This window comes from Hyposmocoma kahamanoa, unplaced genomic scaffold (assembly GCF_003589595.1).
Source record: "Hyposmocoma kahamanoa isolate Upper Pololo Valley unplaced genomic scaffold, ASM358959v1 95, whole genome shotgun sequence".
Lineage (NCBI taxonomy): Eukaryota > Metazoa > Arthropoda > Insecta > Lepidoptera > Cosmopterigidae > Hyposmocoma > Hyposmocoma kahamanoa.
This window is the reverse complement of record NW_020654972.1, coordinates 7,065,003-7,082,079: the sequence shown is the minus strand read 5'-3', so window position 1 is coordinate 7,082,079 and position 17,077 is coordinate 7,065,003. Positions and strand designations below refer to the sequence as shown.

Here is a 17,077-nt window from a genome sequence, read left to right as displayed (position 1 = left end):
TTGCAATAAAACGGCAATTTCATACTTTAACCCCTAATACATGTTTAAATGATGCCTATGCTATGATTAACGGTTTTTTTTATAATATCAAGTGATGGGACGAACAAGTCGTGCGCCTGATCGCCCGTATAACCGCTGCAGTGCCACTCAGAGTTTCAAATCGCAAATATCTGAGGGGAACTGCCACTACGCCCGTCACCCTGAGACATAAGTTGTCAAGTCCCATGTGCCTGTAATTTCACCAGCACCCTTACCCTTCAAAACCGGACTTATACCGGACCGTACTTCCCTGGACGAACTCTTTCACAAGGAGCTCTGCTGCTACTAATCACTGTTACTACTAAATACTGTTATAAAAGCTGAGATAGATAAATAATGTACTTACACCAATGACACACAAAACTATATGCACGTTAGTGGTATCGAAAGGCTCTTCATTTCTAAAAGAGAAGGCAATGCAAATGCCAACAATGATACCTATGCAAAGTCTTCCAATCATACCCAAAGTGGTCTGGCAAATGTGCCACCTATGGTTTTCTTTCGCGTTTGTTTGCTCCACACGAAGAAAATTGATTTGCTCTTTTTGTGGTGAAATTTCCATAGTATTTGGCATCATTTTTCAAGATCACTTTTAAAATAAAGAAAGAATAATTTGAAAATCTCGTAAGTGTTAAGATAAATAACTGCACCTATGTGACTAGTTCGTACAAATATAAACTATAGATGATGGTAGTCAGGGCAGATTAAAAATGATAAGAGAAGAAATGATGATAAGTATCTTTTATATGTATTTTTAGGTATTGTTACTACTATGAGTACTACTACATTTAGTTCCATCGCACCCCTAGATGGCATTAGTTGTACTCTGAAACACGCTATCGTTTTGTTCACTTCCAAAGTATTAGTACCTGAGTTCCAAATTGCCAAATTTCCGCGGCCCTCCAATCTGCCACCACAGCCTAGGCAAGTGGTTTTGAAAATGGAGAATCGAAGTCAATCCCGACAAAAGCGCGGCGGTATTCTTCACGAGAAGTAACCTGTCCAAGTCGAAGTGCACAAAACCTAACCCCGATTTTGCTCGTTGGCCGCCCAATCCGTTCCGTTCCGGGGAACACAGCCAAATATCTAGGAGTTACGCTCGATAGGAAGCTGTCATTCAAAGCACACATGAAAACCGTCCGCTTTCGCGCCCACTTTGTTATGTGCCGCCTCCACCGCCTTCTCAACAAGCATAGTAAATTCTCCCTTCGTAATAAGGTCAGATTGTACATTACCTGCGTCCGTCCAATTATGACGTACGCCAGCGTCGCATTTGCACTGGCTAATCCCGCCGTCATACACCGCCTGCAGGCTCTCCGAAACAGATTTATGTGCAACGCGACGGGTACCCCGTGGTACCTGCGAACGCTAACCTCCACATAGATTTATGGCTCCCCATAATAACCCAATTCATGAAACAGGCATCGAGGACATACTTCGACTCCGCGACGTACCACCCCAACCATCTCGTGGTGGCTGCATCCAATTACGACCCCCTCAAGGGAACACCCCCTGCACGTAGGATCTGTCGACAAAGGGAAATCCTCAACGACTCTGAGGACCCTATTATTCTCGCCACTTTGAAGGCCAACCTGATCGCAAATCAGTCCATCTACTGTCATCAACCGTCCTTGCCGTGAGGTCGTAGAGTCCCTCATTTCAGCAAGTACACTAGTAGATTGTCTCCTATAGCATGACCTTCTGGCGGAAGTCCTCAGTAGCGTCCTGAGCCAACGTCCGTGCATACTTGGGCGCTCTCAGGTCCTCTACTTAGTTTTAGTTTATTTTAAAGGGTTATGAGCCTTCAGCTTGCCCACTCATCCGGTGGCGCAGTCAAGAACATCCGGTACCAGCATCGCTATTTGGCACTGACGCACTCAAGCATTTGAGACTCTTCGATCCTACTTCTGCTGCCTTCTAAAAAAATGCGGAATGCGATGGCTAATGCGGAAGTATTTCTTCATGCACACACAGATATCTTTGTTTTTCTGTACTCTACTGAGTCACTGGGTTCATGATTTTTTTTCAAACATCTTTTGAAGTAAATCGCTGTCTTTGCGAAATATTATCAGGTTCTGAAAAATTGTATGACCAATAAATTGATTAACGACGTCCATTTTCATGGATATGCAAAGCAAATATGTTCACAGTGATTAGAACGTGCTTTGCATTTCAGCACTGTGTTGGGTACTTAGTGCATGATAACCTTGTTACTATATGTTTACTTTATCCATTTTTGTTATACTAAAATCGTCGAAATACACTTAGTACAATTTGGTGTTTCAATTTGTCGGTCTGCGCACACGTGACAAGTCCTCTACAGTACCTCTTAATAATGCATGTATACTCAACATGGAATCTCGCAGACAGTTGCATCTTGCCTCTTTAATGTTTGATATTGCAAAATTCAAAAATCCAGTTTATCTTTTTTCAAAATTACAATTTCCCCACTTTTATAAACGGTACGACCATATTCTTAGACCGTTACGTCCCCCGCTAAGCGTGCAGCGACATCGTACAGTAGCGTTCACCGGCAGTTTTCGCTACCACGCAACAAAGTGTTGGAATAATATTCCACCACCTTTAAGACTTTTAAAATCTAAACGCACCTTCAAGGAAAAGGTAAAGGAACTTCTTCTTGACAGTCAAAAAAAGGGTATTTCACAGAGCTTTGCTTAGGTGGCGAAAATTTGCTGCATATCATCATCATCAGCCTATTGCAGTCCAGTCCAGTCCTATTGCATATATTGTGTATTAAAGCCATGATTAACCCACTAACAATTTAATTTTCTTTTATATCTGTATTTCACTTGTTTTTCTTAATTTTTCTTTTATATATTGCACACTTACAATATATAATTTGAATTAAATCACTAATATTTTTAATTCATTTTTTAAACATTATATTTGTATTATGTTCCTATTTATCTGGTTTCTATTCTAATTATTATTATATGTTTAAATATAACTAAATGGAAAAATGACGTCAGCGAGCTGATTATCGTATCCGCGATTACCTCTAGTTTATAGCTGAAAATCAGCGGTTTGTTCTTGAGTAAACACCGACGCTGAGCTATGACCTTTTTGCACTGCTGCAGCACACGTACATAACTGGGTGTCTAGCAGTGCTGCGACTCTGCTGTTTTTGTTTATTTTTTGTTTTTGTGTGTTTTTTTTATGTTACGTGTGAATGTAGTAACAAATAAACGTTTTATCTATCTATCTATCTACCTATTAGATGTTGTGTGTAGTGAATTGCTTAGGTTGATCGTTGAAGACAAGATTTCAGGAGAAAGAGTGCTAGGGTGACCAAGGTTAAAATGGTATGATGATATCAAGGTGTAGATCGGACTTCAGTACGTCCGCATGAAGGATGTGAGAGCTTCGGTTTGCTGAATTCCATGCTTCAATTTGAAGCTGGTGCCTCATGATCATGATGAAAAGTCATGACTTTTCGGAACTTTGCGACACAGGGTTTCCTTAGTGCGGGGCTATGTTGAGTGTGTGCGTTATTATTATTGTGTCGCGGGTGCCATGGACAACAACATGAACAAATAGACGACCACAAATTACACCCAAATTCACGAGACAAATAAATGTAGGCCACACAAACATTTCTCCCGGCCCGGGAATCGAAGCTGGGACCACTGCGTGACGGTCTGGCATGGTAACCGTTCGGCCGCGAAGGCAGTTAAACTTCCTAGCTAACACAATAGTAGATATAAAAGGTAGGAAACTATCAAATGCTTTAGATAATACTGTATATTTTTACTAGGCTTACCAACTGTTTTGTAATCCTAGTAACAATGTAAATTGTTTTTTTCGGATTTCGTCATCATCAACCCATTCATATGTCTTACTGCTGGGCACGGGTCACCTTTTACGAGGATTTAGGCCATAGTCCGCCACGCTCGTCCAATGCGAGTTGGGGACTTCAACGTTTTCCGATGGTTGTGAACCTTCTTCGACGTGCAGGTTTTCCGTCATGAAAAAGCACATGGTAAATTTCAAATTAAGTTTCGCACATAGATTTGAAGAAACTCAAAGGTCCGAGCTCGGGTTCGAACCCACAGCCTGTCTTGACCGGCGGTAGGCCAAACCATTAGGCTAGCACGGCTTTTCGGATCTAATTAACGTATATTTATTTTTTCAAACAAACGGTCGGTCTCTTTACAAATCGCACAGATCACATGGTCAAGTTATAGTAGCTTTGAGAAAAAAAAAAAATTATATATGATATAGATTCTAAAAAGTAGTTTGTGTTCCAACTTAACAACCAAATATTTGTAAGATCACCTGAAACTTATATACTAGTTTAAAAGGAAATCTATAAAAGGTAATAATAATTTCGGTAGGTATTAAAAATTATACCGGCGACATCTGACAAAATTAATGAGGCAATTAATAATTCTCTATCTAATCCTATTTGTTCGACGATCTTGATATATCTATTTAAATTTGAAATTACGTATTCACGCGAATTTCATATGAAATAATATTGTTTTGCTGAAGTCACTTTTGTCCGATTGCTTCGAATATCTTAGGCCGAAGATCTTTGGAAGATACAATCGACAATGCAAAGATAATCTTAAAATTTGGCAGGTGTACTATTACATTTTTTAAATGCGAGGATTTATAAAAGCAGCAGATGTAGTAATGAAAACAAGAGATTTTAAAATAAAGCTCTGTAAAGCGCAATGCAATAATAAATACCTATTTAATGTACCACGATGCCGGACTAACCTAGTTCTGCACAGTCCACTACCTAGATTAACCTCCACTTACAACCAAAGTAACGTTCGAATAGATATAGACATATTTCATTTATCCCGTAATGTTTTCAAAAATAACATTTTCGAATCGTTTTCCCAGTAATTTCATAAGTTCTTTTTTGTTTTTTTTTGTTGCTTTTTATTATTTTATTACATTAAATGCTGTGTACGTCTGTAATAGGTAGACACACGTACAACAAGTGTACAATACTAATTATCTATAGAATTTATCAATAAATGCAATTCAATTTATTGCATAAAGTCTATAAAGATTTTAAAAACAAACATAATAATTATTATTATATGATACCCTGCAAGGGTATAAAGAAGAGAAAAATTTAAAAAAATTAGCATTCTCACACGCTACACAGTACATTTATGAAAACTTATTTTATGTTAAGAAGAATAATAAACATAAAATTGATACAAGGATTAAAAGTTTTTCGACACATCTGAAGAAAGAAGCGAAAAAAAGGATACACACTATCTCGTAATCTATAGGTGTCTATCTATAGGTTTCAGAAATTTTATATCTTATTTTGTTTCGGAAATATAAAACCCAACAACAGTCGAATATTTATATCATACAAGAATATTTCAAATGTCTGTATACCTTAAATTAATTATATTTTTTGAGCGTTATATCGACTAAAAATATGTCGTTTGTTGTTATATATTTTACGAATCGCACCCCACGCATCAGTGTTTAGATATAGCCTCGTCGGTCTCCTACCTGGTATTTCAAGCAAACCAATGTTTCGGGTACTTTATAAGTCACGGCTGACTGAGATGAAGTCATCAGCCAGTTATTCTCACTTTACCCATAATATTGTTTCAATATTCATTATATCGTTTATTTTGAAGACTTTGATGTTAATCAACCTCGTTGGCTTCATGGTTTGCACTGTGGGAGTTGAATATTAATAATAACGCACACACTCAACATAGTCCTGTAGTAGGTAAACCCTGTCTCACAGGTACCATAGACGCACACATAGACCACAAATTACACCCAAATTCACGAACGAAATAAAGTAGGTCATAGAAATATTTCTCCCGGCCCGGGAACTGAACCTGACACGCTCTGCGTGACAGTTCGACATGGTAACCGTTCGGCCACGGAGGCAGTTCGTTCGTTCAAATGATGAGGTTACGGTTTGGACCAAAATGGGGAATGAACTGTTCTAAATTGGTTCTGGTGTGGGTATTCTGGGTAATGCCCCGAAATGAATTCATATTAAATTTTATTTTATTTATTTGTTTATTTCCAAACTTAATCTGTTATTACAGGTTATCCATCCAAAGCAATAGACCAGCAAAATTACTACATGTAACACAAGATGTAAAGCGCTATCTTTGTGAATTCACTCAGAGAACAATAGAACAGATCGATCCTGTTCGATATTGCGTTCAGGGTGAGATGAGGTTAGTCCTTCCACTCGACACCGCTAATAGTGGTGGACGACGACGTCGCCCGATGCACCTATCTGGAACACATAAGCCTAATACCCCTAGTAGCATCGGATTGCATAGCATACCTCTGATAACCTTGAACACGTACACTGCTAACGCTAAGTCCTACGTACGTGTAGCTCGTTGTATCCTACCGTACCCAAAATCTAAACCCAAAATGAGCAGAATATTTACCACCGAGGTGTTAATCGATAAATTAAATTAGATACTATTTTATTCATCTAACATATACATATATACACGATTTTTCTCTCTCGCAGCACTGTATTACTAACATCATAAAATAACTTTTGTTCCATAACTTTTAATATTTCATCAGATTTTACTAACATTCAAAAATAAACATATTTAAATAGATAGTCTTAAACCGCCACATCTCACAAACACAAACACAGGAGCGAGGTTTGGGAGTCGTCGGGGAGGACGCGATGCTTGCACATTGAACTTACAATCTCACTACTAAATACGTGTCAGTTAGTACAACTACAACTTAAACTTAAAAGTCATGCGACATAAGTTATTGTTTATGATGTTAGTAATTCTCTCATTATAAATTAGTAATTGTTAGTAATCCTGCGAGGTTAGTATTTCGCTAACAACACTGTATAGAAAATAATATAATTTCCTCTGATTTCTATTACTAAGTTGACGTAAAGGACGAAGTTTCAGCACAACTGTTTTTCAGTCGCCGCGATTCTGAACAAAATGGTCTACAACAAAACAATCATCATTAATCCAACTGAATGTATCCATTTATTTACGAGTAATAACATATAAAGTATACAGTTACACTATACAAATCCCACAAGCAAAACAAATCTAATCAGGACGACAAAGGATACAAATGAATAAATAAATAAATATTAAACAACATCACATTGGTTGCTTTGATCCCAAAGTAAGTAACTAAATCACTTGTGTTATGGAAATCAGAAGCAACGACGGTAAAATAAACACTCAGATCCGAGACAATATAGAAAAGTTAGTTTCTATATTGACCAGGCCGGGTATCGAACCTGGGACCCCAGAGATGGCGACACCATGAAAATCGGTGTGCAAACCGCTTGACCACGTAGGTCATCTAATGACTGATACCAGACAATTACGGATTACTATTCCACAACCAATGTGTAACATGACGACTTCTATTCCAAGAGAAGCCATTTGAAGTTTGAAGGTATAAAAAGAGTCAGCCGTCTTCACAGACACTCTGGTACTCATATGGAATTTCCTGGTTTCAGATCAGGTGATTAGTATAGAGTTGTCTGGTCTATTATCATTGTTATCATCCTTCAGACATCTATGCAACAGTTAACATATCCGGACCGCCAGATATCGATAACTGGACGTTATCGATATCTGGCGAACGTGACGTGATTATCTACGATAACTAGATGCGTGGTCTGGAACTCGTTTGTATATGTTATTAAACTGCACTTATCCTTGTTTTGAAATTCACCTTTATTTCCGCTTCATTAATTGTATTCATAAGATATCCGTCGGCTGAAATGATGACGAATCGTGAAGACATGTCTGATAATAACTTATCGAATTAATAACTTAATGCGCAGCCTTGGTATAATAAAGTCACATGTGGATAATACGTCCAAGGTTCTTTTATCACAAGTCATAAACGTAATATGAACTACATGAATCAAATTATGTTTATGAGAAATTTTATTGTTATCTCCTATTTAAGCATAAAAAAGTTATCTACTAATTTTCCTTGGGCCACCTGCACGTCAACGTCCACTTGGCTGTCCGAGACATCGCTGGAAGGATGAAGTCGCCAAAGACCCGAACAAGCTGAATATGCCCAAATGATCGCAATTCGCACAAAACTTAAAGAACTTGATATCGGAGGCATCATGGCCGGGTCGCTGCCACTCAGCCAGCGAAGTAAATAAGTAATTTCCTTCGTAAAGTCTTTGAACCTCTCTCTAAAAAGTTATCATTTTCCAAATGTGGACTAATTACAACGAAGAATGCGAATTGATGATAGTTGTCTCCACTGATAATCTGGAACCATTTACAATATACCGGTAAAAAATGAAGTTGCCAAAGACCTGAAGAAGCTGAATGTGCCCGAATGGTCGGAATTCGCATAAGACAGAAAGAACCTGGTATTGGAGGTCAAGATTAATTTTAGTCGCTGCCGCTGAACCAGCGAAATAAATAAGTAATTTCCATCGTAAAGTCTTTCTCTCTCCAAATAGTTATCATTTTCCAAATGTGGACTTATTAAACTGACAATACGATGTTATTGGTGATAGTTGTTTCCGTAACCTCGTAACGTAACGTAACGTAACGTAACCAGTAAAAAAATTCGAGTATTCACAAAAACACATTCAAATTCTATCACACCTGCATGCATTTTATGTTTAATTTTGTAAGCACTGAAATGCCTGTAAAGGTTACCCGGTCGATTCTTGGTGACAGGTTTAATTCCTACTAGTACGAATTTCGGTAACGTGAAGTTATTAATTTAAAATTCAAAAGAGCATGTTTAATTATAAACGAACTAGGAGCTCCTGTGTGCGATTGTCAATAAAGAGATAAAGATATTTAGTTACACTAAAAAATGAAGATCGTAACAAATTTAAATTTAATTTCTGATACATTTGCAAATGTTTACTACTTACAGTCGAGGAAAAGATTCTGTACTAGGTAACTACACAGCAATTCGACATCCAATAACCAAGGAATTATTAAATAATACGTAATCATATCATATTAGTTAGAAGACGTCCACTGGTGAACATAGGCCTCCCCCAAAGATTTTCAGACCAGCCGATCGGACGCGACGTGCATCCACCGATTACCCGCCGACATAATCATATAACTATTCAAAAATACTAAATATTTGTTCATCTAATTCTTAACATAAATATAGTGACTTGGACATTATTGGATTGTAGGTATATTTTGCTAGGCAAAGACGCCAACCCAATCACTGGAACTGTCCAAAAAGCAGAAATTGTCCGTAATTTTACCGATCATCTGGGACGATGTCGTACTCGCGTCTTATATATAGAAGCTCGTCTATGGTACCGCAGGTGCATCCGCAGCGGTGCATGGATCAATGGATAATAATGTTTAATGAAAAATAAATATTTATTATATTACGCTACCATAATATACAAGGTTCATATTAAAACTCATAACATGAGTTTTAATATGTATTTATAGTTATTATGAACTGAGTTTTAAATATTATTTAAAACTCAGTTCATAATAACTATAAATACAGTTTCTTTAGCATTGTAGTTGAATTGATTAGATGATTTAGCTTTATAGATGTATTTAAAAATATAAAGTTCGTCAATTTCCTTTTAACATTAAAAAATACCACAGGCTTCTAAAAAAAAACAAATTCAAAATTATTCCTGTTTGTTTTTACCGTCTTTTACGGAAAATGTGCAAAACCTTTTGGCCATTTTGTTTTACAACTGTGCTAATATTGTCGGAGAGTTGTATTACTTTTAGTGTTGTTTTATTAATTTGCTTTGTTATTTTTGTTTCATTTTGTTGATTTGTTAATGACTGTATCCTTATTTGTTGTTAAACGAAGAACAAAACATGGAACCAGCGGCAGGACCATCACCTGGTAAATCCAATAAATGCCGTCGTTGTATTAATATATTCTCGTATTAACCACAGCATCGGTTTTGTCGACCAATTTATAATAAATGTAAGCGACAGCGAATGTTCCGAATTGGATTCTGAAGATGACGGTTCTGCAAAGTTATATTATATTATTACGTCTTTTGTGATATATTTATTTATAAAAAAATAAAGAATAATATGTAATAAATTTATTTATTTATTTAGTAATTTATTCAACATAATATAACAATGTAATAAACTAAATAACTACTCTACACGAAGTGCACTTGTTGGCGACTTGTGGTGCAATCTGGTGTCAAGTAACCGGCCGTGGAAACGTCGATATACGACACTCTTTGCTCGAAACTCCGCCTTCATGAAGGTCGATAGATGTTCGGTCAGTAGGTACGGTACTTGCACCGCAAACGAATTCACTTTGTGGCGGGACTCTAACCTCTCGACTCTCAGGCTGTATTTGGCTGTTAGTCTGATGTACTCCACTATCTCCTCACACATCGTTGGGTAATGTAGACGCGACAGGTACAGCAACGTCGTTGGTATAGCCGAACGCAGCAAAAAGTTACATTTTGTCGGTGCTAATCATTGACTTACAATTATATGGACGTCGGGTCCGCGTTAAAAAGTGTCCGAACTTATAGGGCGTCAAAATCGTATACAGAGCGTCATTCACGCTTTAGTCCTCGTTTGTTCGACTGACAGCGAAGCAAGCAAAATTAGACGGTACTGCGATGACATTGCAATTTAAATTCAACGTTTTAGCTTTTTCATATTCCTTTACATGTCACTACGTTTAAATAGGTCGACTTGGGAGATATTTTTCGTGGTTTGTGTATTAGACCCGTCGTCCATTTATTTGTAAGTCAATGGTGCTAATTAATGTTTCCTTACTCTGAAACTATTTAAATGTTTACAACCCCCGAGGTCACCAGTACTTCAAGGTAACTAAAACGATACGCTAACAGTAATACATTCGTACGTTACTAGGATTATCAGAGACTGGCGTTTTTACAATTAACGTATACAGTGGTAGGAAGAGGTGAACGATCGCTATTGCCATCCTAAATGGCACTTAGTATATACGTGTAGACGTTCATTGTTGAAGCGTGTTGGCACTCTTATTGTCAGGTATATTTATGGATGTTTCTCGTGCATTTTTGGGTTCTAATCATCATCATCAAGCAGTCTCTACTCCATCCGTCTTCGGATATAGGCCTCCTCCATTTATCTCCGTTTACGTCGCTCCCGTGCCACATGCATCCAGTTTTTGCCCGCGAAAATTTAAATGTTATCTACCCAACGAAGTGCCGGACGACCTCTGCCTTGGTTGTTGGCCCATGGTCGCCACTCCATGGTCCTCCGTGACCGCCGATCTGGATTCATCGTAGCTATGTGTCCTGCCCATTCCCATTTCATCTGCCCATCTCAATTTTGCATACAACGTCCTCGATTTTAGTTATCCGTTGAACATGCTCATTCGATATCCGATCGAGCAATGTTATTCCTAACATTGTTCCTTGCATTGCCCTCTGTAAGATTTGTAAGTTCTCTGCGGACTTCTTCGTCAGGATCGTTGTTTCCATGCCACAGGTGAATACTGGCAGGACCTACTGTACTTTTGTTGTTGTTGTTGAAGACCTTAGTCTTTAGCCTCTGCGGCATTTTTTAGGTTACATTATCATTATCTTTTTACTTTTTTCTCAGCCCTTTGGCAGGTTTTAAACAGGTTTATGGACCGAAATAAGTAAATACAGTATTATTGTGATGTGAACCTATTTCGTCTCCTTCTGTCAGCACGACCTTTCTTACAACTCGTCAAGTATTCAAACTTGCAGCTTTTTTTTATAGTATGAAGAGACGGGACGAACAAGTCGTGCGCTTGATGGTAAGCTACATGCCTTCCCATAACAGTTGCAGTGCCACTCAGCGCTTTAAGTCGCAAAGATCTGAGGGGCACTTCACCAGCACCCTTACCCTTCAAAATGGGAACACAGTAATGCTGACATTACTACTTGGCCGCAGAAATAGGTAAGATGGCAGTACCTTTTGTAAAGCAATGTTGTTTTTCAAGAACGGACAACTGGAAGATTTGGAGAAAATAATCGTCTAATCTTTATTATGATTACATTTTTCAAAATGTGTATCGTAATAAAATTACAGTCACAATGAGATTCGACGTGTGTTCGGTGACAATTACTCTTGTAGCGTTTCTATTAAATGCTTTTGTCTAACGTCCTAGAACTCTATTAGACTTTTGGAAGAAAGTGAGGAAAGGATTTACATTAACAACTGTAATAAGAACAATGATGATCCCAATAAGCGGTCTGTAAAGGTAAGGAGTCCAGCTCGTGAAACTGCCTTTCCTCATGCCACAGATTAAAGTAATACACGAGGTGAGAAAGGCAACAGCGCCAAAACAGATGTGGGTAAGCTTCGACAGGTTTCCGGGTATTATCCTGCGCAGCTCATATGCGTAAAGTGAGGTAAGGCCATTGATTAAACTTAATATTGTGAATCCCATTGCTACCAAACCTGTAAGAGACATGAATTTTTTTATAAAATTACATTATTTGATATCATGTCATAATTATAATATTAGGCTATCAGCGCATAAATGATTTGAAAGTACATAATTATTTTATATTGGATGCTATTTTCACATATACACATTTAATTAAGCACTAATTATTTTTATACATGAAAATAGAATCTGAATATAAAATAATTGTGTATTTGCTTTAGTATAATGTAAAGTAACATTGTAGAAACAAATTTAAATGTGAGTTACACTATTTTTGCCCTGATGGCTAAATGTAATCATATAGCCTAATTTAATTTAAAAGCAAAAATAAAACAAAAAATATCAAAATTTAAATGTTACAATTGAAATATAAGATATTATACCTCCATGATATCAGTAAATATGCGTAAGGTTCTATACATCCTAATATTGCATGATTTTCTTTCAATCCTTGCTTGCGTTTTTTTCTCTTTTACCCTAGTCTAACACCCGTATTTATGAACAAATATAAGTCCGACTTAAGCATAAAAAAATCTCAAGTGTGACTTAAGTTAATAATTGGTTTTTATGAACAATTTTATGTCTCAGCTCAATCTTAATTCGGTCTCAAAATCGAGTTAAGTCGCTCTTGTTTAGAATCAGTCTTTAGCTCTCTTAAGTCTGACTTGGAAAAATTTTAACATTTATATCTTATATCACTAGTTATTTGCGTTTTCTCTTGAATTGCTCTGACATTTTTTTATTTTACTTATTTACTTACCTTTTTGTTTTGGTTTATAAATTTGTATTAAAATATTTTTAAAACGAACGACTTTGAGACCTCCATGGCTAATTATCTGGAGAACGAGTGAGGTGCTTGTACACCACGGTAATCATCTGATTACCGTGGTGTACAAGCACCTCACCTAAAATATATCTGAGTGATCCTGGCAATATCTTGGAAGTACTGGATGACGAACAGTACGATACAGGAATGAAAATTTGATGTGTAACTATTCTTCTCATTACGTAGGAAAGCAATATAAAGTACTAACTACTTGATATTCATAAATATTATAAAAGATTCAAGTACTACTGTGGGGTAGACTGCACCACGAGGTCAATTCTCTTGATACTATTTCTTAATAGTTCATAATGTCAAAATACTTCTATACATCGTTGTATCAACAACGAAAAAATAAATATCAAAGTTATAGGTTTATAAGAAACCAATAAGAACCCAATATTGTAACTAGCTACAAAGGAACATCTCCAGTCAGAGAAACACCAGTTTTGTTTACTGTTATCGACTTGTTTTGGTTTCTCATTTCACATAGATTCCGTGAAGTGCAATGGAACCTACCTATCCTGTTCCTGAATTTACTAGCTGTGAACCCAAGAAGTTTCACACTTCAGTTATTTCAACAAATAGTTCAACACATTGTAATATATAGAAATGATTCGTATCCCTACAGCAATTGATACAATAAAACAGAGAGAGATAATTTTAATCTTCATAGGTTTTCATCTTCATGTTCCAGATTTTCCAAAGAAATAGTTGTAAACACCATTTTCCCGCTAATGTAAGTTCAGCCATAGTAACTAATTTATATATTTTAAAATCGAATGTAAAAAAATCAATATTAATTTAAGAATCTTAAATACTTCTAACAAATAAGGTCAAAACAGTTTGATTTTATTTTATTCTTTCCGCTGAAGACAAGGCAAATTTAATTGTTTGTTAACTGCCACAAATAAAAATGCGCAGACTGCAAAACAATTTTCAAAAACACCCGCTTTCAATTTTTGAAAAAACAAGTACTGTCATAGGCTAATAGCTTCAAAGTAAAACTTGAGACTGACCTTGGATAAGAGCGAGCGAAAAAATGATCACAAATGTCAACCAACACCAAGTCGCACTTAAGCAAAAATTTCACTCAAGTCGATCTTAGTGAAGAATTTTCTTAAGTGCGACTTTTGGTTTGTTCATAAATACGGGTGACAATGTCAATAAGTCGAGTTATTTTCAGGTTTCGGCTGAGTTAATTCATTAGAAACGTACCAAACCTTCCATGCAAAGTAACCCAGTGAACATCTTTATCGATAATTTTGAGGACAGAACCCGCGATGGCCAGAGTGGAACCAAAAACCTGCAGAATCCAGTGAACACGTCTTTTGTTCACTAGTGTAAAGATGGAGGTCCAACTGCCTGGCGCTAAAGCTAAACAGGCTTCAGCCATCAGCAATTGGTACTGAAAAAAAAAACAGACACAATTAAAACTAAATATAACCCACCGCCTTTCAAGCAGAGGCTGTGGTTTCGAATTCGGGCTCGCGCCTCTGTGTTTTTCGGAATTTATGTGCGAAATAGAATTTAAAATTACCATGATCTTTTCGGTGAAGGAAAACTTCGTAGTGAAAACATGCACGTCGAAGAATGTTCACAATCACAACCCTTAGACGTGTGAAGTTTAGTAGCTGTAGATCTGTTTCTGCAGCCAAGCAATAATGTGAGCATAACTGCGCTCCGGTTTTGAAGGGTAAGTGTGCTGGTGAAATTACGAGCACTTGGGACTTATGTCAACTTATGTCTCTCTCAAACTATGCCCCTAAGATCTTTGCAATTTAAAGCTCTGAGTGGCACTGCAACGGTTATGGATAGGCGTGTCGTTACCACCAGGTGCACTACTTGTTCGTCCCGTCACCTGGTATTATAAAAAAGTCCACATCTCATATTGGGCCTGCGTGGTGAACTATGGCCCTAAACCCTAGTTTGAGAGGAGACTCGTGCACAACAGTGGGACAAGTAAATACGTTGATGATGATGATGATAAAACAAACAAACAAACAAACAACGCACACTCTCATAGCCAGGCACTAGGGAAACCCCGTATCTCGGGTGCCATAGACGCATACATAGATAGACAACCACAAATTACACCCAAACTAACGAGAGAAGTGAATGTAAACCGTACAAATATTTCTCCCGGTTCGGGAATTGAATCCGGTACATCTGCATGGCAGTCCAGCATGGTAACCGTTCGAACACTAATCGCTAAAAAAATACTTATAGCAATAATGTTATGTTAAGTTACTCATTCACATCTTTTATTAATTTTAGTAATCGTGATGCTTTTCAATATTAATGCATACGTCTAAATCTATAAAATTTGTAGTCACAAATTTCGTATACCCATGTACCCTTTCCGCGGCTTTTCTAGAATTTTCCCTGTTTTATTACACTACAGTACATTTACAATCACAATGTACACTTTAAGCTATATTTATATTCTTCTTCTGTATCTAATAAGTTATTTTGGACGCACTATTTACACTTATTTATTAGTAATTTTACTTCAATTAATAATATAATAATAATAATAATAATAACGCACACACTCAACATAGCCCCGCACTAGGGAAACCCTGTGTCACGAGTGCCATAGACACACACATAGACAACCACATATTACACCCAAACTCACGGGAGAAATAAATGTAGGCCATACAAATATTTAGATGCCTAACTTTCTCAAACTCGTATCTTATAAAATGGGGTTATTCAGGAGATGGCAAAACTTTATATTTATTTTAAATTTCTTATCAAGGGTGTTAATTTCGATGCATTACTTTAAGAATAGATAAAAGTCAGTGTGTGAATAAAGGAAATGTGATGTGAAATCAGAATACAAAATGCAAAATTTGCATATTTTTTTTGCATTTCGGTAATTTTGTGATACGTTGTATATGATACGAGTTTGAGAAAGTAAGGCGAGCGCCCTTTCACTACTTAAGACAAAAATATTGTTTTTATTTCTATATTTAATCAATATCCGTGTAATATTAATGCAGAAGGTATTTATTTAACTATCTACCGACGCAATAATACAGAGTTCAAATTGAATCAAGATTGATGACAAAATGGACGCAATAATAATGAGTTTTATCCAAAATGCAATGCTACTGTTAAAGTTGTACAACTACAATTTAAGAAAGATAAATAAGGTACTTACACCAATGACACACAAAACAATGTGTTGACTAGTAGCGTTGAGTGGTACTCCGTTTCTAAAAGCGAAGGCAATGCAAATACCAACAACAATTCCAATGCAAAGTCTTCCGATCATATTCAAAGTGGTCTGGCATATATGCCAGCCGTAATTTTCTTTTATTAGTGCTTTTTGTTGCTGCACAGGAAGAGTAATAGTTTTTGACTCAGTAAATTCTAAAGTGTCAATTGTATTTGGTGGCATTTTTGAGACGTGACACGAAAACACAGACAGACGTTGAGAATAATCTTTACTGGTACATAAAGTGATATAACAGACGTTCGTATTTGTTGCTTTATCAAATATGATTTCAGATTTTGGATAATTTTATTGTGTGTAGACTACATACTATCAAGTATAAGAAAATCATGTAGAAACATGACAATTTCACGTTATTATCGGTCAAGATAATCACTTGATATTGTCATGTTTCTAACTGTATGATTATAGCATTGACGGTAGACAAGATTTACATGATGTTAAACTTGGTTGAGTTTTGTGATATGGTAAGAAATTAGAAAATAAAACAATAAAATTCCTTACTTTGTTTAGCTATTAAAACACTTAGAAATATAATAATTGTTTATCTTGTACAAATACCTAAAGGACAATAAATTATT

General features: G+C 36.6%; 1 protein-coding gene across 1 annotated transcript; it reads right to left on the bottom strand.

Annotated features, from left to right (window-relative positions):
• Positions 1 to 11,935: 11,935 nt before the first annotated feature.
• Positions 11,936 to 16,661, bottom strand: LOC113238329. The gene is made up of 3 exons (XM_026475168.1): positions 16,422 to 16,661; positions 14,471 to 14,660; positions 11,936 to 12,440 (listed from the first exon to the last, which is right to left on the bottom strand). Exons 1-3 carry the CDS (start codon positions 16,659 to 16,661, stop codon positions 12,136 to 12,138), a joined length of 735 nt encoding a protein of 244 aa, XP_026330953.1. The 3' UTR covers positions 11,936 to 12,135.
• Positions 16,662 to 17,077: the final 416 nt, after the last annotated feature.